This window comes from Pan troglodytes, chromosome 1, assembly GCF_028858775.2.
Source record: "Pan troglodytes isolate AG18354 chromosome 1, NHGRI_mPanTro3-v2.0_pri, whole genome shotgun sequence".
NCBI classification, from domain to species: domain Eukaryota; kingdom Metazoa; phylum Chordata; class Mammalia; order Primates; family Hominidae; genus Pan; species Pan troglodytes.
In genome coordinates, this window is record NC_072398.2 from 37,620,731 (window position 1) to 37,642,486 (window position 21,756).

General features: G+C 49.1%; 1 protein-coding gene across 1 annotated transcript; it reads left to right on the plus strand.

Annotated features, from left to right (window-relative positions):
* The first annotated feature begins 12,413 nt into the window (after positions 1–12,413).
* RD3 (RD3 regulator of GUCY2D) lies at positions 12,414–17,459 on the plus strand. Its single transcript, XM_054658393.2, has 2 exons — positions 12,414–12,868; positions 14,650–17,459. Exons 1-2 carry the CDS (start codon positions 12,537–12,539, stop codon positions 14,939–14,941), a joined length of 624 nt encoding a protein of 207 aa, XP_054514368.1. The 5' UTR covers positions 12,414–12,536; the 3' UTR covers positions 14,942–17,459.
* The last annotated feature ends 4,297 nt before the right edge of the window (positions 17,460–21,756 follow it).

Genomic DNA, 21,756 nt, shown 5'->3' on the forward strand with positions numbered 1-21,756 from the left:
CCCAGGGTCAGGAGTCCTGAAGCTCATCTGGCAGCTGCTGTGACAAAATCTTTCTGATGGCTCAAGACATTGGCCTCTATGATCTCATTTACATTCATTGTGTGTACATTAGAAGGGGAGATATTAATACAAAAGCATGGCTATAGAAAAGGGATGAATTGTTTTTATTCAAACACAGAATGGTCAGTAGCAGACCCAAGGTTGTACTACTTGGAGATAAAAGTCTTTAACTCTGGGCCCTAATGCTGTCCCTGCTCCCCACCTGCCTGCCAGACTTCCACCTCCTCCTCATCTGATCCAGCAATCCAGCACACACAGGCTTGGCTGGGATGTGTGCAGAGAGGAGAGCCAGGCTCAGCCAGCTCCTGGCTTCGTGCCCCTGTAGAATGGTGCTTTAGAAATACGTGCTGCACAGATGAGCATGTGACTTAGTCCATGCCCTCTTCTCCTCATTGCCTCCAGCAACTTTCCTAAAGGGAAGGTAAAGTCTTGTCATCCCCCTGCTCCCTCCCCTACAATGTGGAAATGCCTGGGAATTTCTGCCCTTGGACCTCCAAGCCACGCCCCTTGGGAAAGTGCCAGGATAGTGGTGGGGTGCTCAGAGGTGGGGACTCCCACTTACCTGCTTTGGGTGACTCTGGCCTTAGCTGGCCCTGAGGTGGAGGCCGCCTGGGAACTGTGGGTCAGAGGAAGTCAGCTTCAGCTCCCTCAAATGTGAGGATCTTCCATCCCCAAGTGACCCACTCAATCTTTGGGGCTGTCGTGCTGTGAACTGGTCAAGAGAAGTATATGATCCAACTCCTGACTCAAGAATCTTGCCTGCTTGATGGATGAAGAGGGAAGGCGGATGGAACCAGCTGAGTGGAACCAGCCACAGAGCAAGCACGAAGTGACAAATCACCCAGGGACGAAATCATGCAGGCAGGCAGTTGGGCAACCTGAATCCATTTCATCAGCCATTGTTTAATTTATTCTTGGTTATACTTTCTGCTTTATTTCCAACACAATCAAAACCAGATGTGTGCAAAAGTCACGCTATCACCCAGCACAGGATTACCTAAGATCTATTATAATGCAGCTTCATGCCCATTACAGTATTCCCATGCCCCTCACAGGGCAGCGTGCATCTGTTTTAGTGCTACCTAATGTCTGTTAGGTGCAAGCTGGCCCACACATGGCTCCTAGGCAGAACAGTCTACAAGTGACAGCGTGACCAGAGAGCAGAGACAGGAAGGAGGCCCAGACATGAGTGTGGGATGCTGCAGAACAGCAACAGGATGCTTCTGCTATCCCCAAATGTTATCTCAAATACCTCAACATCAATGCTTTCTGTTCCATGTTCCTCTTCTCCCTGGACAGCCCCTCCTTCTGAAAGTCAGAACTGTCTGCTCTTGAGCTTGCCTTGAGGGAAGGAAATAATTTAGATAAGCAGAGAGGAAGACAGGCAAGGGATGTGGTGGGGCAAAGGCAGAGATGTATCTTCACAGGTCCCTGTCCTCAGCACCCAGAATCACCCCTTCCCTGTAGGAGGGAGCTGATAGAAAGAGGGGATCTCCATCCAGGAGCCACCCACCAGGCAGCTGGAAACATTTGCCAACAGCAGGTACACCTAGGGCTCAGCAGAGGGTTGGGTGAGCATGGTCTTGCCCAGTTTGTGCCACACTGAGCACCGGCTGGAGGAGGAAGGGGCCAGAATGCCATCTGGACACAAGTGCTCCCTCACAGCCTGGGCCTGGGTCGCCTCAGGCTTTTGTGTCAGATCAGCCACTCCCTCTACAGATAATGCTGCTCCAGGCAAAGAGGCTTAGGTGGGTCTCCAGGGCAACTGCAGCTCAGGAGCTGGCCCGCCTCCATGGTTCATCAGGGAAGCTGTGGCTCCAGCCTCGCGGGACACATACACGCACGCGCGCGCACACACACACACACACACACACACACACACACACACCCCACAAACAATAGTCCAGGCTGGATCTTTCCTCCTGTCTCTTCTCTTGGTAAAACTTCTCAGAGAACCAAAGAGAGGCAAAATCCTGAGGCCAGCTGGCGGCAGCAAAGAAGCTGAGGGAGACTTGAGGATGTAGACTGCCCTGCCCTGCTGTGGCTGCTCAACTTTCTTTTTTTTTCCTGAAAATATCCAGACACTCTCTTCTCCCAGACTGGGAAGCAGAACGCAGGCCCCCTGCTGTGACGCTGCACCTGAGCAGAGGCTGACCTCAGAGGTAAGATGGAGGTCTCCCCAGGAGACAGTGTCTTCCCGACCGGCACCCTGGCACAGCTGCACCTTTGGAAGTTAGGGCTGAGGCTTGAAGCTGGGTGGGGTGGCCTCAAGGGGTGTGGCAGGCTGGGGAGCCTAGAAAGCCACCCACCTCCGGGACCCAGATGGCCACAGGAAGGCCCCTTTAGTCCTCATCAGTTCCACAGGAGTTGGAACCGATGAGGGTCCTGCAGCTTCCTCGGGGCTATAGCCTGCTCCTTGTTTTGTAAACCTGTGGGAAGCCACTGTTTTTGCCTGTTCTGGAACTGCAAGCCTCTCGGGGAGGACCCAGCTCCAGCAGGTTCCCTTCTGCCTTTATAGAGTGGACACAGGCAGGGGGAAGGAAAGCGAAACCCAAATCAGAGACTCTTGCATGGGTTTGCGAACTGTGATTCAAGCATCTACTAAGTCCAAGGCACAGAGTCAGGCTCTGGGGATGCAGCAGCACCCAGGGCACGAGGGTGATGGATGTGCCTCAGTCCCCTCGAACATGGAGCAGTCTGTGCATCCCTGATAACATGCCCAGGAGAGTGGGCCCAGGCAGATGGGTGCAGGGTGGGGTGCCAGGGAGATCGGGCCTAGAAGGAAAGTCCAGCTGCGACCAAGGGATGAGGGTCAGTCCCCTCCCACTGTGGTCAGTCAGACCTGTGTACACGCCCTCTCCTGGCTGCACCTCTGCCTCAGAATGGGAAGGACTGGCTGCCATTCACTCATTCATTCAGGAACCGCTTATCAAGTGCTATCATGTGCAGCAGATTCAACCCACATTCCTCTCGCCCTTGCAGAATTCATAGCTAGGTGAGGAAGAGATAAATACAACCCAAAACGTGAGAAACGTGTTTGCTAGATGCCATGGTGATGGGCCCTTGTGTCAGGCCCTGGTGGCTGGGATCAGTGCTCCATGGGTGGGGGGAAGTGAGGGGCCGGCTGCAGGGAGGAGTTGTCTCTTGAGGGGTTCCCGACAACTGAGCAGATGTCTGTCAGGTGGGCAGAGGATCCACAGGTCAGGCCCGCTCATACCTGGCTTGGTGGATTACAGGTTTTTTTTTGTGATGCCAAAGAGAAATAAGGTCAATTTGCAATCTGTAAAGTTGGACTTGGGCCTTATCAAACACAGAGCTGGGAGGCAGATTAGCCAGAGAAGCACCTACTCTCTGTCCCCACTGAGAAGTCTCTGCCCAGACTGAGGGTCTGGCGTCAGCAGAGCCAGCCTGCCCCTGCAGTGAAGCTGCCAGTGTTCTGGGACAGCCTGACTCAGGTGCTGCTCCATGCCTGGGCCCAGCGGGTCACACAGGGCAGCCCCTCACCCTGGCCTGCAGATGCCTAGCTCAGCTTCAGAGGTGGAGGACCCGGGCTGGGTCCCCTGGCCGTGGCTCCCTTTGCACTGAGAAATTAGCCTTCCTGGGCAAGGTCTGCACGCCCTCACTGTTTGGCTGGGGCCGGCGCAGGGCCTCAGTTCTCACTAGAGGTGAGGGCACTCTCATCCCTCCTGCAGGGGGTCAGAGCCCTGCTTCCAGCTCCAAGGTCACACTCCCCATTGTTCCCACCATTGAGACATCCCTGGTCCCCCTCTGAGTGCCAACTGGAACCAGAGACTCCTCTTGCCCTTGAGGCACAACGCGAGAGTTTTTCCAGCACAGCTAACGAGCCACAGCTGGTAGTGGCGCCTCCCAGGAGCCACAGAAAAGACATTATCCTCAGGGATGTTCAAAAATAGGCTGAAAGGAAGGCTCTGAGAGTGTGGGGGTGGAAGGGGTAATGAAGGAGAAAGGAAAGAGGAAAGAGAAGATCAGAGAATGGAAGATAACGGGCGTGGGTGAGTGACGCCAAAAGGCAGAGACAGAACATGCGATGGCTTCCCCATCATCCACTCTGCTCTGTAAACTCGAGGCCTCACCACCTGGGCCTTCTCTTGAAACAGGGAGGCTCAGCTCTCCCAACACGGTGACCAGAAGCCAGGGCTGGGGAAGGCCAGGAACAAAGTTGGGGTCAAGCTTGCACCAAGCCAGGGGATCCTTTATTTTTGTGCCCCCTTTGGGAGTCTGTGAAGCCTGTGGACACGTTCTTAGAAAAATGCTTCTAAATGCATAAAAGTAAATTCACTGGGGTACAAAGGAAACAAGCTCTATTGAAATGCAGCTATCAAAAAAAAAAAAAGAAAAAACGATTTATGATATAGTAATATGTGTGCTTCCCTATCAACATGTGAAATAATAAAACCTAGTAGCAAGTCTAATAAATGCCACAATTTCATAGTAGTGATGAGCATACCAGATAATTCAAGAATAACAACTTTAAAGTGTTTTGTGAAAAATCTGTGATTTCTGCTGGAGATAAAGCCATGGGGCTACTGATATTACTTTGGTCTATGGCCTTCATTCATAACTAAAGGAAATACCACATTTCAGTTAAAGGTTAGTGGAAATAAAGATGACTTTTTTCCCCACCCAAGTTCATAAATCCCTGAATTTTCCCTAGGACCCAAGGGTAAGAATCTGTACTAAGCGACAATGGTAGCCACTGATCTAGGTGAATCAGCTTATTGTTAGTTTATAAAAATAAAACATTTACACAGACATAATCTCATTTGATTTTCACAGTAACTTGAAGTAGGTACCTTTATTATTCCCTTATAGATTGGGGAAACTGAGGCTTGGGGCCATGAAGGTGACTTGGACACAGGCAGCATACACGGGAGGGGAAGGGCGTAGGAACAAAATTCAGGTTTTCTCTGCTGAAGGCTGCACTGTCTCCCCAAGCCCAGCCTGCTCCACCTGAGCTGGTGATCAAGTAGCGGCGGAGTGGGCGTGCAGCCAGGCTGCCCAGCATGCATCTGAGGTCAAAAGCAGGGGAGGGTACTGGACCCCAGGGCCCAGACTCCACGGAGGGAATATGGGGAGAGGGAACGGAAGGCATGTATGTGTCAATGGACAGCAGCAACTCTGTCCCCACCCCGGCTCCCAGACAAAAGAGGGAAACGCAGCCCAAAGATTCTTACTAAGGACCCCAAGATGGATAGGGGTCTTAACAAGCAGGGCCCAGCCCATGTTCCTAGCTGGCTTTCATTTCTTTTCTTCTTGTTTTGTGTCATCATTGCATTTGGTCATCTGTCTCCTCTCTATAGAGCCTTCAAGAACTCTTTCCAGGTGGGGTTTTTTTTTTTTTGACAGAGTCTTGTTCTGTCACCTAGGCTGGAGTGCAGTGGCACCATCTTGGCTCACTGCAGCCTCCACCTCCCGGGTTCAAGCAATTCTCATGCCTCAGCCTCCTGAGTAGCTGGGATTACAGGCACCTGCAACCACACCTGGCTAATTTTTGTATTTCTAGTAGAGATGGGGTTTCACCATATTGGCCAGTCTGGTCTCAAATTCCTGGCCTCAAGTGATCTGCCTGCCTTGGCCTCCCAAAGTGCTGGGATTACAGTCGTGAGCCACCGCTCCCGGCCTCCAGGTGAACTTTTTAGCCACCTGATTGTGTCTCATAAGAATTACAACCCCTGATCACTGCACAGGATTTGTATAGTTTACCGAATGTTTTCACATATTGTCTCCTGCCCGAATCTCAGAGAAGCCCTGTGGAGTGGGCTGAGCTGGTGTCTGAACACCATTTTATAAATGCAGAAACCAAGGCCTCGCTGGTTAATGAGCAGTAGCGGTTATGCAGAGAACAGGGGGCAGGCACTTCCTGGGCACACCCTGCACTGCTTACACAGCCGAGGCCCAGGAGTCCCCTTCCACTCAGGAGAGCTGTGCCTTTGGTGGCATCGCAATTGCTTGTCTGCTTGTTTTCCCCCCTCTCTTGAGTGTATACTCCTTGAGGGAGTCCCAGCACCTAGCACAGCGACAGGCAGGTCACACACTCCTCCTGTGTCTGCTGAGCGAGTGAGTGGATGAGAACTCAGCCCTGCGCCTCAGTCTCCAGGCCCTAGGCCCTCCCCGCACACGCCACTGTGCAAGGCCTCGATGCCCAGGCTTGTGGGTGAAGAAAGGCACAGCAGCAGAAATGAGCAGAATAGGGACTGCAGGCAGGGGTCCCGAGGAACAACGCAGGCCATCAGGTAGAGTGAATCAGGAAGGCTTCCTGCACAAGTGAGTTTTGAGGTAGAGCTTTCCCAACTTTTAAACTTGAATATGTATAAACATGCAGAAAAGTGTGATAAATATCTATCAATATCCCCCAGATACAACAATTGCTAATATTTTGCCATATTTGCTCTTGTAGGGGCCAAGGGCTTGGCCCTATGAAGGTTCACTTAAAAATCAACTCAAGAAAGGCTGATTAATTGGAGAAAAGGCGTACACATTTATCACAAACGCGTACATGGGGAGAATCACAGAGGAACTGCTCACCCCACTCTGTGATTCGGAAGCTTATATATCATCCTGGCAAAGCAGGTTATGGGAGGGGGAGAACAGCAGTTCTGGTGAGAGGATTACTAGGGAGAATGAACGGGGCAGGGATCAGAAATGAACTTGTACATTATCCTGGGAGAGGGTCTGTTCAGGTGGGGGCTCATTCTCGGTCTTAAGAAAGGGGAAGAAAAAAACCATTGTTCCCTTTGGTGGATCTGGATCTTAGGCAGACAAAGGCTTTGGAAGAGATGGTGGCCGTGGGGAGGGCCAGAGAGACCACGAGGCTTCTTCAGCTCAGCATGTCCAAATGCCATATCTTAGGATATTGGTTTCTGAGCCCCAACACCCTGTTTATGGGGTGTGTGTATACATATTTATGTAATGTTTTCTGAACTATTTGAATGTAAGATATTGTAGACACCCGTAAACATTTCAGCACCTCCCAAGATTGAGCTATTGGCCAATATTCCGCAGATAGTTTTCTTTTTTTCTTTTCTTTTTTTGGAGACAGAGTTTCGCTCTTGTCACCCAGGCTGGAGTGCAATGGTGCAATCTCGGCTCACTGCAACTTTTGCCTCCCGGGTTCAAGCCATTCTCCTGCCTTAGCCTCCCAAGTAGCCGGGATTACAGGCATGCATGCCTGGCTAATTTTTGTATCATTAGTAGAGACAGGGTTTCACCATGTTGGCCAGGCTGGTCTCGAACTCCTGACCTCAGGTGATCCACTTGCACTGGCCTCCCAAAGTGCTGAGATAACAGGTGTGAGCCACCGCGCCCAGCCCCATGGATTATTTTCTAACATCCAGCTCATATTCAGATTTCCTCAGTTATCCTAATTTTTTTTTGTTTGAGTCGGAGTCTCTCTCTGTTGCCCAGGCTGGAGTGCAATGGCACGATCTCAGCTCACTGCAACCTCTGCCTCCCAGGTTCAGTCGATTCTTCTGCCTCCCGAGTAGCTGGAATTACAGGTGCCCGCCACCATGCCCAGCTAATGTTTGTATTTTTAGTAGAGACGGGGTTTCACTGTGTTGCCCAGGCTGGTCTCGAACTCGTGACCTCAGGTGATCCACCCACCTTGGCCTCCCAAAGTGCTGGGATTATAGGTGTGAGCCACCACACCCAGCCTTTTTCTCTTTTAAATATAAAGAAGGGGATCTTTCCTAACTTGATAAAGGGTATCTCCTTTTTTTTTTTTTTTTTTTGAGATGGGGGTCTCACTCTGTCACCCAGGCTGGAGTGTAGTGGCGCGATCTCAACTCACTGCAACCGCTACCTCCCAGGCTCAAGTTAGCTCAAGTTATCCTCCCACCTCAGCCTCCTGAGTAGTTGGAACTACAGGCGCATGCCACAACGCCCAGCTAATTTTTTATATTTTTGGTAGAGACGGAGTTTCACCATGTTGCCCAGGCTGGTCTCAAACTCCTGAACTCAAGCCTCCCAAAGTGCTGGGATTACAGGCATGAGCCATCGTGCCTGGCCTATCCTAATTTTTTAAAACAAGGATTCAATCAGTGTTCATGTGTTTGAGGCAGGTTGTAAGTGCCTTTGACTGAGTGGGAACCATTCATCATGGGAAGACTCTGAGGTCACCGTGGCGCTGCCACTCGCCAGGTGGTGAGCCAAGTGCGGGCGCCTTGGGGCTTACACTGAGGAGTTGGCTCTGCCACCGTGGTGAATCTGGAGCCAGGGAGTGTAGAAAATTGTGCCAGACACTCAGCAAAGGTCACTCTTGCTGTTGTTTAACAGACTCCCCCAGGCACCACGTCCTTCCCAGTCTCAGCCGAGGTTCAGGTTCTGGGGATACCCTGGGATAAGGCGGCCCCCTCTGGAGTCTGTCTAGCCTGCCCTCCTGCCTCTCTGTCTCTGTTCTTCCTCCCTCTGTCTCTCCCTCCCTCCTTTGCCCTTAAGAACTTAATCGGACCCACTGAAGAGCCTTCTGGGGGAGCAGCTGGCACTGGGGACAGAAATAGCACCAGCAGAAATCTTGTTTCTGCCAAAGCCTCCAGTCCTGACCAGAGTTGCGGGAAGTGAGGGGATGGGGAGGAGATGACTCAGAACACCCTCCTCCCCTGTGAGACCCTACACCTGGGCCAAAGAGGCTTAGAGCCCACAAAATTCAGGACTCAGGTGGGATCACTCCACTCAGCCCCTGCCATCTGGAGTTGGGGGAGGCGGGTCACAAAGCACCTTCTCTAGCGGCCAGCTCAGGTCGGGAGCCTTAAGCCCAGGGAAGCAGGACCCCATACAGGCTGCACCCCAGACTGTACTCGGGCTTGCTTCTGGCCTTACTCTGCCTTGAGGTGAAGTGTCTGGGGGTCCAGGAGACATGCCACCCTGTGGGCACTTCCCTTCGAGATCAGGCTTAGGGACTGAAATTAGAATTCCCTGCCAGACAGTCGCCCGCCCACTTCCCCACAGAAGGGGCCACTGAGCAGGGCAGACAGCACTGCCAGCGAGCAACCCTAAGTCAGAGGGTGGCAAAGAGGTGGCTGGTTGCAGGGGTGTGGCTTGGCCTTGGAGGTGAAAGCTGGGGTCCCCACACGTATTTGCAAGGCCCCTTACCATGTGGGATGAAGCGGAGGTGGGAAGAGAGGGAGGCAGGCTGAGGGCCGAGAGCAGTCCCAACCCACCTCCCTGTGCCAGAGAAGAACTCTGAGGAGTCCAAGAATGCTGTCTGAATCTCACCCTCCATGTTGTTAGGAAGGTATAGTTCACAAGGGAGGAAATGGAACATACTTTATTTAATAGTTTGTTAGCTTATGTGGCCATGGCATGGATATTCTGCAGTCAATTTGCCCTGGAGGCAAAAGTTTTCTTCAGTGTCTCCCATTTCTTCTCTCACATTTCTCCCGGCCACAGGAGAACCCTCTACTGCCAAGCCACTCTCTTGCTCTCTTCTTTCAGCTCAAATTCAAACCCAGATTAAGAAGAAAAAAAAGCTCCCTAAGCAGCTTTGGAAAATGCCTTCTTGTTCAGGATCAGGTCAGGTCAGGTCTGTGGGGCTTGTTCCTTGATCCAACTGTTATAGCTTCTCCATCATTTATTTGTTCCTTTGTTCGGGCATTCATTCATTCATTTGTTTGCTATTTATTAAGTGCCTACTGACTACATGTCCAGCCCCGGGGATGGAAAGGTGAATAAGGCACAGGCCCTGACCACATACCACACCCGGGGTCAGGGGAGGTAGGCAGTCACGTTCTGTAAAGTGCTCCTGAGCTCTGAAAAACACCTGTGCAGAGTGCAGTCAGGGGACAAGGTAGAGAGTGGCCACATCTACCTCGGAGATGGGAAGGACAAGAAAAGCTTCCGAGGGTGCTGACCCTAGACCTGGTCTCCATGCAGAATGGGCAGGCATTTCAGGCAGAGGGAGGAACACGACAAAGGCATGGAGCTGTGCAATAGCCTAGCACATTCAGTAGCCCTTGCAGGAACAGTGACTCCGCATGCTTGTAGTGCTCTTCAGTGGCTACACCATTCACTCTTTTGGTGCTAAGCATCAACCTAACCCATAGACTTTTAAAAATACAAACACTCCAGGGAAAGTGACACATTCAGTTACAGTTACAGTCCTTGTGCCTGAACTGATGGAATCCTTTAGCCTTAGGCGAGGCTCCTGATGCTCATGGCTCTCTGGCCATGACACCCCCACCCCTGCACTCCCACCCCCCAGTACACACAGTACTACCCAACCTCTTTATTCTGGGCACAAAAAGCAGGTAAGGGCTAAGAAGTAAACGTCCTAGCTGCTACTGACCCCAGGAGTAGGGTCTAATGGTTCGTCCTTTCGTCCCACTCTCCCAGGAAGCAGTCAGCTGTGTAATCCGAAGCCTCCATTGATGATAGGCTTAGGTTGCGTGGAGAATGAAAGTTCTCAGATTTCTTTTTTTTTTTTTTTTTGAGTTGGAGTCTCGCTCTGTCACCCAGGCTGGAATGCAGTGGCGCCATCTCAGCTCACTCCGCCTCCCCAGTTCAAGCGATTCTCCTGCCTCAGCCTCCTGAGTAGCTGGGACTACAGGCATGTGCCACCATGCCCAGCTAATTTTTGTATTCTTAGTAGAGACGGGGTTTCACCGTGTTGGCCAGGATGGTCTCAAACTCCTGGCTTCAAGTGAGCTGCCCTCCTCGGCCTCCCAAAGTGCTGGAATTACAGGCATGAGCCATCATGCCTGGCCTGTTTTCAAATTTCTTAATTCTGTTGGTTGCTAAAGGAGTTGGTCATTCAAGTCTCCATCGGTAAGTAGAGATTTAGCTGTGGCCTTCCAGAAGGCTGCTGCTACCCCATCATAATATTCTCCTTTGTGTCTGATTATCTACATTAACAATTCATTTCTCTGGGTTAAGCCCTGGGGTGCAGGGTGGTGGGAGGGTGGCCTAAAAATACATGTGTCCTCTGGAGGTGACACCTCCTTCATCACCATGCTGTTGAGACTGAGTTCATCTGACCTCTTTTCTCTGCATATGGAGGGTCTAAGCAGAAATGGGATCATTGGTGCATGGAAGGGGGAACGGCTTGGAGGGAGAAAGGTGCAGAAAGGTGAAGTGAGACCCCTCGAAGACCCACTTCAGGCTTTAGCTCGGGAATGTCATTTCCCTTCACTGTTGTCAGAAGCACAGACCACATCTGACAGGTCATGGAGTAGCTCATTCACCCATTCATTCATTCGTTCATTCATCTACTCGGTCTGTCCTTCACTAAATTTGTATTGAGCAGGCCTGTGTGGGGGCTCCATGATGAGTTAGGCTCGCTGCTGTCAGACCTCCACCTGTCTCACCTTGTTCTATGGCCGGATCCTCCCTCCACCTGGGACCCCTTCTCCATCAGCCCATGTGTCTGAAGCCCACACTCACCTCTCAGCCCACTCTGGCCCCTTTCACCACCTAGAGTCACTCCTTCCCTTCCCACATCAGTGCTGACTCTATGCTTCACCAGCAGAGTTCCCTCTCTCCATTGATGTTGCAGCGTTTACTCAACAAATCTTGCCTCTCCTGGAGAGCAGGATCCTGGCATCATCCTTTCATGTTTATGTCCCTCCACAGATGTGTACACAGTGCTTGATTAATGCTGAATGAATGAATGGTGGGTAAGTTGGTTTTTTTCAGGTTAATGTTAATCCATACAGTTTTTTTTTTTTCAGACGGAGTTTTGCTCTTTTTGTCCAGGCTGGAGTACAATGGTGTGATCTTGGCTCACCCCAACCTCCACCTCCCGGGTTCAGGCAATTCTCCTGCCTCAGCCTCCCGAGTAGCTGGGATTACAGGCATGCACCACCACACCTGGCTAATTTTGTATTTTTAGTAGAGACAGGGTTTCTCCATGTTGGTCAGGCTTGTCTTGATCTCCCAACCTCAGGTGATCTGCCCACCTTGGCCTCCCAAAGTATTGGGATTGCAGGTGTGAACCACCATGGCTGGCCAACCCCATAGAGTTCTAAGTGTCTTTCGTCAATAGGCTGGAGGCATTTAGAAACTGAGGATGTTTTCCTGGTAGACTGACATAGGATGTATCTGTTCTGAGTGTGTGTGTGTGTATGTGAGTGTGTGTGTGTGTGTGTGTTCCCCTTAAATCATAGGGAAAGCTTGTGCTCAGCCATAGTCCATGTGTTTCCAGCTTTGTTGGGAGTTAGTGGGGATTCAGGAGGCCCTTTCTCTGGGCACAATCCTGGGGATGCTTTAAGGATCATAATCACAAGAGTCTCTTACTTTTATGTGATGTTTACAGTGTACAAAGTTTATTCACAACTGCTTCTCACAACAGCCCTATCTTGTCTTACAGAATTAGAAATGATTGCTCAGGGAAATTAAGCCACCTACTTGAGGCCACTCAGCTGTTAGGGCAGAGCAGGTCTTCTCCCCTGGGTCCCAGCTCTCCTCTCTCCTCCTTGGGTTCCCAGGTTCCCCACCCTGACTAACAGAGGAGCCCAGGAAAGATGCACATCTGTCCTGTCTCAGCAGGGCCAGGGGCTATGTCTCTCATCTCACGGCTTCGGTGGAACGAGGCCCCATCCCGGCTGTCCACCAGGAGCCCTGCTGAGATGGTGCTGGAGACACTTATGATGGAGCTGACAGGGCAGATGCGAGAGGCTGAGAGGCAGCAGCGGGAGCGCAGCAATGCGGTCAGAAAGGTCTGCACCGGTGTGGACTACAGCTGGCTGGCCAGCACACCCCGGCCCACCTATGACCTCAGCCCTATTGAGCGGCTGCAGCTGGAGGATGTCTGCGTTAAGATCCACCCATCCTATTGTGGGCCTGCTATCCTCAGGTGAGCACTGGCATGGGGACCCTTGCTGGGCTGCAGGCTCCAGGAAAGGTGGCTGCAGTGGCAGGGGCCTGAGGCCACCAGGACTAGAGTCAGGGAGCCTGGATGACCTAGTTATCTGTTAGAAGGAGCAAGAGGGGAAAAGGAGTCTGAAAGAGACCATGAAACGCTGGGCTAGGGTTAGGGGTCCAGCGGGAGGCAGGAGGCAGCTCCTGGAGGCGTGTGAGTTTTGATTCAAGAGAACACAATACTTTTGAGTTTTCTCTTCTTCCTGCCCAGATTGTTATTGTCCTGGATTTTAACTTACCTGGCTTCTTTTCTTTTGTCAGTTTATCTTCAATATTACCTTCTTGGAGAAGTTTTCCAGACATTTCTCCAAAGTCAGATTCTTAATTATCCTAGCTTATGTTAGCTTTCATGCTAGTCTGACCACAGGTGAGTGTGTGTGTGTGTGTGTGTGTGTGTGTAGGAAGGGTTCAAACAAAACCCTGGGGCACTGCACATTTAGAGCTTGGGTGCAACAATGTTCCTTGAATATAAATGTAACCTTACTGAAGCTGTGACCACATGGTCCTGTCTCAGAAGGATCGGTGCTGATGTCAAAGAAGCATCGAGTAATTTCAAAATAACTCAAGTTCTTTGTCTACATTTCTCTTTGTAAAGGAATATAAATCCACAATAAAACATCTTAAAATTCCTGTTAGTCTCCCAAAATCTTCCCTCACCCATCCCTTTAACCAACATATGCATTTATTGTACACCTTTTTCTTTGAAATTCCCTTTAAAAGCTCCTCTCCTTCAGCCCCTTTCACCTTCTTCAGCCCCGTCCACACTCCTTGGTTTTTGCAGAGCTTTTACCACCCCTCCCCTTTCTTCCTCCAGACAGAGAACCTTACTCTCCCCCAGCTCTGATTCTGTACTGTGGAAGCCTCCAAAGTGTATCTATTCCAGAAGCACCTGGGGACAGGGGTGGGTCATGGGGTGGAGCTGCTGAAAAGGGAATCTGGGCTGGCAAATCAAACCTCAAAAGTGAGGGGGAAGGCTGGGTACACACAGGTCATGATTGTCCTGTCTCATTTCCGGTCTCATGTCACTGCTGGGAAGTCCTGACTCTCAACCTGGTGGAGGAAACCTGGTATTAAATAGACTTGCTAACATTAACTTGTGAGCTCTAAGCAAAGATAGCCTAGGCAGAGTAAACAGCTTGGGAAAACACACAGGGCCTTGGGAGAAGCTGGGACATGTCGGGGCCACAAGTGATTCTTCCCAGCTGATGTGCAGGGTCTTCCAGGGAAGTATCAGGGGACCCCTGTGCATGGCAAACAGCTCACCTGGAAGGAATATCACAGGGGCAGTGACATAATCAGATATAGGTTTCAGAAAGATCATGCTGGCCAGTGGGTGGAGAAGAGACAGGAGAGGCTTAGCCAGAAGGCTGCCACGGCAAAGGGCTCCCTTAATGCTTTGTCATCAACAACCTTAGGTAAGTGTCAGGATCTTTACATATCTTAGTTCATTATAGCTCACACAAAGGCCGCTGTCATCTCAGATTACAGACGAGGAGGCTGAGGCCAACCGAGGCCAGAAGTGGCAGAGCTGGGATTTGAACGCAGGATTGGTTGAAGCAGTAGCAGCGTGGGGTGGTTCCTGATTCGCTTCAGGAGCAGAGTAGAGTGGACTAATTGGCCATGAGGATGCACGGGCAGCCCCTCGGGGTTAGACGCCCGGGGTGCCAGACCCCCTGTTGTGGGTGAATGTCCCCAGCGCCCTCCCCTCCCGCCCAGGTTCCGGCAGCTGCTGGCGGAGCAGGAGCCCGAGGTGCAGGAGGTGTCCCAGCTCTTCCGCTCGGTGCTGCAGGAAGTCCTGGAGAGGATGAAGCAGGAAGAGGAGGCCCACAAGCTGACGCGCCAGTGGAGCCTGCGGCCCCGCGGCAGCCTGGCCACCTTCAAGACCCGCGCGCGCATCTCCCCCTTCGCCAGCGACATCAGGACCATCTCCGAGGACGTGGAGCGGGACACACCGCCGCCACTGCGGTCCTGGAGCATGCCCGAATTCCGGGCGCCCAAAGCCGACTGACCCCGGCGGCTTCCCTGCCCAGAAGCGGAGCCTTCTGCAGGGGGAATGATAGGCCGGTGACCGGAGCGCCGGGCCCTGGAACCTCCCCACCTAGGCCTGACGAGGAGACCCAAGAGGCGGCCCCATCCCAAGACGCTGCTATAAAATGAAGCAACTCCCTGCCCCATCCTCTTCCTCTGGCCACAAAGCTGAGTTAGGTCGTAGAGCGGCACCGCCCTCTCCCTCTCCTGCGCTAGTCTGCAGGAGCAGCCCCTTCCCTAACTGGCAGATTCAAGGTTTTGGAAGACAGACCATTGCCCCATCCTCATCTCCTGGTTCTGTCTAAAAGGGGACAGTTGCCCTGCCTTTTGGCAAGACCTAGGTTCTCACCCCAATTTCAGGGATGTCCCATTCACCCCCCTACCCCCATCCCCAATGAGAAGGGACCTGTTGGCTGGTATGCCTTCTTGCTAGTGACTGGCTGAGCTCACCACTGCAGGTGGGTCACACACAGCCTCATAGGCAGGCACAGCTGGAAGGGACCAGAGAGACAATTAGATCCACTCTCTTCAGCTAGTAAATGTGGAACTTGAGGCTCAGAGAGGGACACTTCTTCTGCCTTTAACTGCAGCCAGCTCCTCATGAACAGTGAGATTGTTCCTGCATGAATAGTGTCTGTTCCTGAGTTTGGAATCCTGGGCTATGAAGGGACAGGTCCAAAGGCTACATCTCTACCTACCTGTGGCCTGATCCATCTCTTACCTTGGCAGTGGGATGAGAATCTAAGCTGCTCTCCAAGAAGTGTAGCTAGGGGTGGAGGTAGGTTACTCATTATCCCACGCCACAATGTCATCGCATGGGCTGTGGCCAGTCCCTAACAGCTTCTTCCAGAGGCTCAGCTCCAAGGCCTTCAGATGCTGCCCTAAAGAGCCCAGGTTTCTCAATTCCAGGGTTCCGCTTTCTGCAGCTGGTCACACCTGCTCTCTGGCTTTCTCCAGAAAGTGATGCCCAAACCCCTGACTGACCTTGAGGCAGCTGAGTGAAATGTTCTAGAAGAGCTTCCTGCAGCTTCATTGTCCTTCCCTTTTCTAACATGGTTAGGCCTTGATGATGGGCATGTGGATTACCCAATGTGTGGATCACCCATGGAAAATCTGGAAGGCCGGGAGGCCTTCCCACACACTCTGGGGTTGAAGTGGGGTGTAAGGGGGATGGGTGGGGAAGTGTCTACCCTCAACTACCAGCGCACATGCAGAAAATGCAAGTGGACCTTAATAGTAGCCTAAATAAAATACTCGGAGGAGATATAATCAACAGGGGGGAAAAGTCTGTGTATTCCCTCAGTGGAAAAAAGTTTTTTTGGATGATTTGGTTTTGAACTTCCCTTTTGAAGTTTTTTTGGATTTTCACTTGAATCTGGACAGAGAATCATAGGATGGTGGAAAACCTCTGATCCAACACTATCAAGATGAAAGAGTTGATTGGCTTATTAATGTAATTGGTAGAAGTTGAGAATCACTTAAAATATACATCTTAAACATCTTACGTATTTTATTTGAAGACATAAAAAGTTCACTTGGTTGCCAAACTTTTTTTTTTTTTTTTTTTGAGACTGAGTCTCACTCTGTTACCCAGGCTGCAGTGCAGTGGCGTGATCTCGGCTCACCACAACCTCTGCCTCCCGGGTTCAAGTGATTCTTCTGCCTCAGCCTCCTAAGTAGCTGGGACTACAGGCACGTGCCACCACCCCAGCTAATTTTTGTATTTTTATTAGAGATGGGGTTTCACTATGTTGCCCAGAATGGTCTTGAACTCCTGACCTCGTGATCCACTCGCCTTGGCCTCCCAAAGTGCTGGGATTACAGGCATGAGCCACTGTGCCTGGCTGCCAAACTTTTGATGTGGGTCCAAGCTGTGCTTTTTTGTGACCTATATGTTTTGTCTGGTGGGAGTTCTACACTTAAGTTTTCTTGGTTTGCACTTTAATCATAACAATAAGAACAACTGGCGTAAAAGAGTTTTGGAACAAGCAGAAGTGACCCTTGGTAAGCAGACCGCTCAGCTGGTAGGGGCAACAGTGTTGGGGGAGGATTAGAAAAAGGCCTCCACATTGTGGGTTTTCCGGGTGCCCTGGATGTGGGTCAGCAAATGTTTTAGAGGAAGTAGTTAACCTGGAGGGAGATTCAAAGGAGGCTGGATAAGAGAATGTCTATTTTTCTCCTTCCCTATCACCTTACATGTACCTATTCTCCCCAAAGAGAAGGAAGACCTTAGGCTTTCAATGTGATGTTTTTCTTAAGTTTAAGTAACTGGCTGCCAATGAAAACCTTCCCTTCGAGCCGCAGGCATGTGGACAGAATCCACCACCCTCCTTAGACACTCCTCAGACTACTACAGGCTATCCCCAGCTGGTGGCTCTCAAATTCATGAGGGTCCAGAAGTTGTTCCTCTGGATTCAGGTTGTTAAAGGGACTAATGAGGTCTGCTTCCATTACTATTATTGAAATCTCAATAACCACAAATAAAAGAACAAAAAGTTTGAGAGTGTCCTTGTAAGTATGTGATGAGTGGCTGGTGGTATTTTGGAGGGGACAGGTTGAGTGTGTTCAAGACTACCACAGCCAGCCTGTTTGCACCCAGCTCAATACCACTAGCCACTAGAGGGCGTGGGTGGGAGGCTTGTACTACTTGGTGACTACATTTTTTTTTTTTAACTTATGAAAATCTTCAAACACAAAAACGTAGAGGGAAAAGTTTAAGAAGCCCCATATACCTACCATGAAAGTTTAATAGTTACTAACATTTGGCCATATTGTCTTTATTTTTGTGTGTGGAGTATTTTAAGATAAATCCCAAGGTGTTGTGACAATTCACCCCTGAATACTTCAGTATGCACTACATAGGAATAAAAACTTCTTCCTATATAACTATACTACCATTATCACTCCTAACAAAATTAACAGTGATTCTTTAATATTACCTAATGCCCTGTCCATATTCACATTTCCCTGTTCCCAAGAAATGATTCTTGCCATTTATTCCTTTGAACAAGGATCTAATCAAGTCCCACACTTGACAAGAAAGTTGCAGTTTATTTTTTTGTTGTTGTTATTTTATTATATTTTATTTGCAGTTTGTTTTACAGTGGTCATATAGTATTATGTAATTCCATAATGAAGCATTGCTTAAAGATAGAGTGCTTACGGAACACTCATGTTAACATGCAATAAGTTAGTGACTGAACACAAATGATAAAAATTCTGCAAATTAGCCTAATGATACGCTTTACTCAGATCCTCGTTATGTTATTTGATTAAAATTCTTCCATAGTTGGAACCAAGATTCCTTCATACTTTGAAACATAATGTTAAAAATTGGTAGTGGCCTGGGCATGGTGGCTCACACCTGTAATCCCAGCACTTTCGGAGGCCATGGCGGGGTGGGGGGGCAGATCACGTGAAGTCAGGAGTCCAAGACCAGCCTGGCCAATATGGTGAAACTGCATCTCTACTAAAAATACAAAAATTATCCGAGCATGGAGACACATGCCTGTAATCCCAGCTACTTAGGAGGCTGAGGCAGGAGAATCGCTTGAACCTGGGAGGTGGAGGTTGCAGTGAGCTGAGATGGTACCACTGCACTTCAGCTGGGCGACAGAGCCAGACTTTGTCCCAAAAAAAAAAAAAAATTGATAGTGACAATATATCTAGCCCAACTTTTCATTTGATGAAAATACTTGTCACATCATATGTTTTATTTACTAGGACATGCTTGCAAATAGCAACCTAAAACCTTCTCCCTTTTTCTTGCCATTTAGAAACAAAACACTAACATTTATCAAAATAACTCAGGGGAAATCTGAAGAATTCCAATAGCAGATAATGAAAAAAGTTTGTCTATTTTTGATGCCATTGTTCATCACATAGTTAAATTTCAGTCTATGTCTTAATATTCATATGGTCTCCCCAAAAAACACAATGTTACTTCAAAATTTATTCATAGACAAATTATTTTTAGAAAATTATTTTGATTTATTACCTTGACTCATTTGTTAAAAGGGGAAATTGACATCTATTTCCCTTTACAAATATTATTACATATTGCATCAAATTAGCATTATAATATTAAGGTGCTAAAGACAAAAACAAAAATTATTTCTTTATCATATTCAAGGCAAAAATAATAATTTAAGTTTCTAAAAATGTGCAAGTTTTTATATAACTGTAAAAGGTGTTCACAAGCCAATAGAGGTTGGGAAGTGTTTTCTAAAACATTTTATTGTATTGCATTCCAGTTACAATTCCCTTGTTGAAACAAACACAATATTCTTAAAGCTCGGCAGTAAAACTTGGAAGTTTTCCAGCTCAGTCTCCCAACTCAGCTAGGATTTGATTCAGGGAAAATTACATTCCAGGAACAAGCTGTTCCTCTCTAAGTGAACTGAGCACTGCAGCTAACTGCTTCGAAGCCACTTCTGGCACCTGCTCAGGGCCATAGGCCTCTCTAGAATCCAAGGCAAAGGGGGATACAGTTGAAGTTAGCCTCTCCTTAGTAGAAAAGAAATCAAGCCACTAGGGAAAAAAAAAAAAAGTCTCCAAACTGTAAAAGGAACAGGGGAAATGTGTACTTTATCCAAATAAGCCAGCCCAATAATATTGCTGTGGACAGAAAAGGCTTTGTCATCAAGAAACTCTTTTATTAACATTTTAATGACCCTTTACAGTTTACAAAGTGCTTTCACTCATGTCATCTCACTTGATCTTGACCAGGGATTGAGGTGCATTATGTTTTGTTTCAGATTGGGCATTATGTGGCTGCCTAGAACTGGAAGCCAGAGTTCCTTCCACATGCTGTCAGCATTATAGATCTTTCTGTGTTCTTGGAACAGTCCCCAACTACTCTATCACTGTACTTATCACAAAGTGATGTCAATGCACATGCTTTTGCTGTTGCTTCTTCCTCTCACTTTGCTGCTCCCCCCCTCCAGTAGTTTGTGAAATCCTTAAGTGCAGGAAGTAGGTCTTTTACTTCTGTGTCCCCATCTTCTGGGCACACAGTAGGTACTTTACAAATGCACTTAACAGATAGGTGAATAGGGACACCAACATAGAGAGCTTACCTAGGACAGAGGCAGAGTGAAGAGAGGAGTGAACACTGAGGCAATTATGATACATCTGTATCATTCATTAGATTATACATTCTTTGAGGCACTATGGTGCTCATGTCTCATTTCAGTTTATGTAACTCAAGATATGTCACTCAGACAGTAGTCAAAAACCTAAGAATGTATTCCTTTACTCATCAAATATTTACTGAACAACACCATGGGTAATAATTATAAAGGAAATGGGGCAGAGGTGTGGTTACCCATAAGCCTTCCAGCCAGATAAGACTCTTGCTGTCTTGAAATTATTAATGATTTTTTAACAAAGGTCTCCAAATTTAATTTTGCCCTTATGTAGCTGGTCCTGATGGCACCCATAATTGGGAAGTTCAGGGTTGTTACTGACCAAACCTGAGCGCAATGGAATGTGCTCTCTCTCCTCCTCCTCTTTTCCTCCTTCTCTCAGTCTCTTTTCTCTTCCTCCCCTTCTCCTTCTTTTTTTCCATCTCTTAGCTCTGTCTTCTTCTGGGTGGTAGTTGACTCTTTTTTTTTTTTTTTTTTTGAGACTCCAAGTCTTCCTCTGTCGCCCAGGCTGGAGTGCAGTGGCGCGATCTCAGCTCACTACAAGCTCCGCCTCCTGGGTTCACGCCATTCTCCTGCCTCAGCCTCCTGAGTAGCTGAGACTACAGGCACCCGCCACCACGCCCGGCTAATTTTTTGTATTTTTAGTAGAGACGGGGTTTCACCGTGTTAGCCAGGATGGTCTCGATCTCCTGACCTCGTGATCCGCCCGCCTCGGCCTCCCAAAGTGCTGGGATTACAGGCGTGAGCCACCGTGCCCGGCCAGTGGTTGACTCTTAATCACCTCTTTAGTGTGATCACATCCCTCCCTGCAACTAGAAAAGATGGCTGCTGGTAGTTCAGGCTGATGTGTCCCCAGTTTAGCACTCCCAACACCCATATACTAATCCCAGAGGAAGACCTTGTGGCAGAGCCTGGCGAGTTAGTCACCAAACCTGCTTTTCGTTCTGCTGAACTCACAACTACATGGCATTTCCAGCCTCCCTTTCCTTAGCAGTAGCCATGTGACCAAGTTTGGCCAATAGGATGTGAGCAGATATGAAAGCCTCCATTCCAGTTTGGCCCATTAAAAACCTTCCAAAAGTGATTCTCTGTTCTCTTTCCCCATTTGCTGGCTGAATGGAGAGGACTCTGAGACCTAAGAAGAGAGGGTAGTCACAAGATGAAAGGGGCCTGGGTCCCTGAATGACCACATGGAAGGCCATATTGGACTTATGTGAATTACAAATATACTTCTATTTGTTAAACCACTGAGATTTGAAGTTTATCTCTGCAGATGTTGGAGTAACTGATCTGTAACCAACATACACCTTGATTGCCCCTACTTGGGATGTCTACCACCCTTGGACCAGTTACTATTGCTGGGGAATGAGGTACTAAGAGTGACCTAGCCTGGATCATGTGCCCTTCTGGGAACCTAGGGCACCAGATCACAGCCCCACTAGGACCACATGAAGTGAAAGGGGGGTGTTGTTGCTACAAGAAAGTGGATGGGAAAATATATGAGATGCCCCTGCCGACCCTGAAATCAGCTCCCAAAGCTCTGCCTAAGAGAGCAACCTAAAATCTCAAAGGGTCAAAAGATGTACTCTTTGAAAATCTGAATAGCTTAATATTAAAATGACTGTTGTAATATCATCTCAGTTCTTCC

What these genes read in the sequence shown, in the direction of transcription:
- RD3 (XM_054658393.2), top strand. Translation starts at nt 12,537, where the DNA reads ATGCACATCTGTCCTGTCTCAGCAGGGCCAGGGGCTATGTCTCTCATC. An exon ending in TGTGGGCCTGCTATCCTCAG is followed by an intron (nt 12,869 to 14,649) that starts GTGAGCACTGGC and finishes CCTCCCGCCCAG; the next exon opens with GTTCCGGCAGCTGCTGGCGG.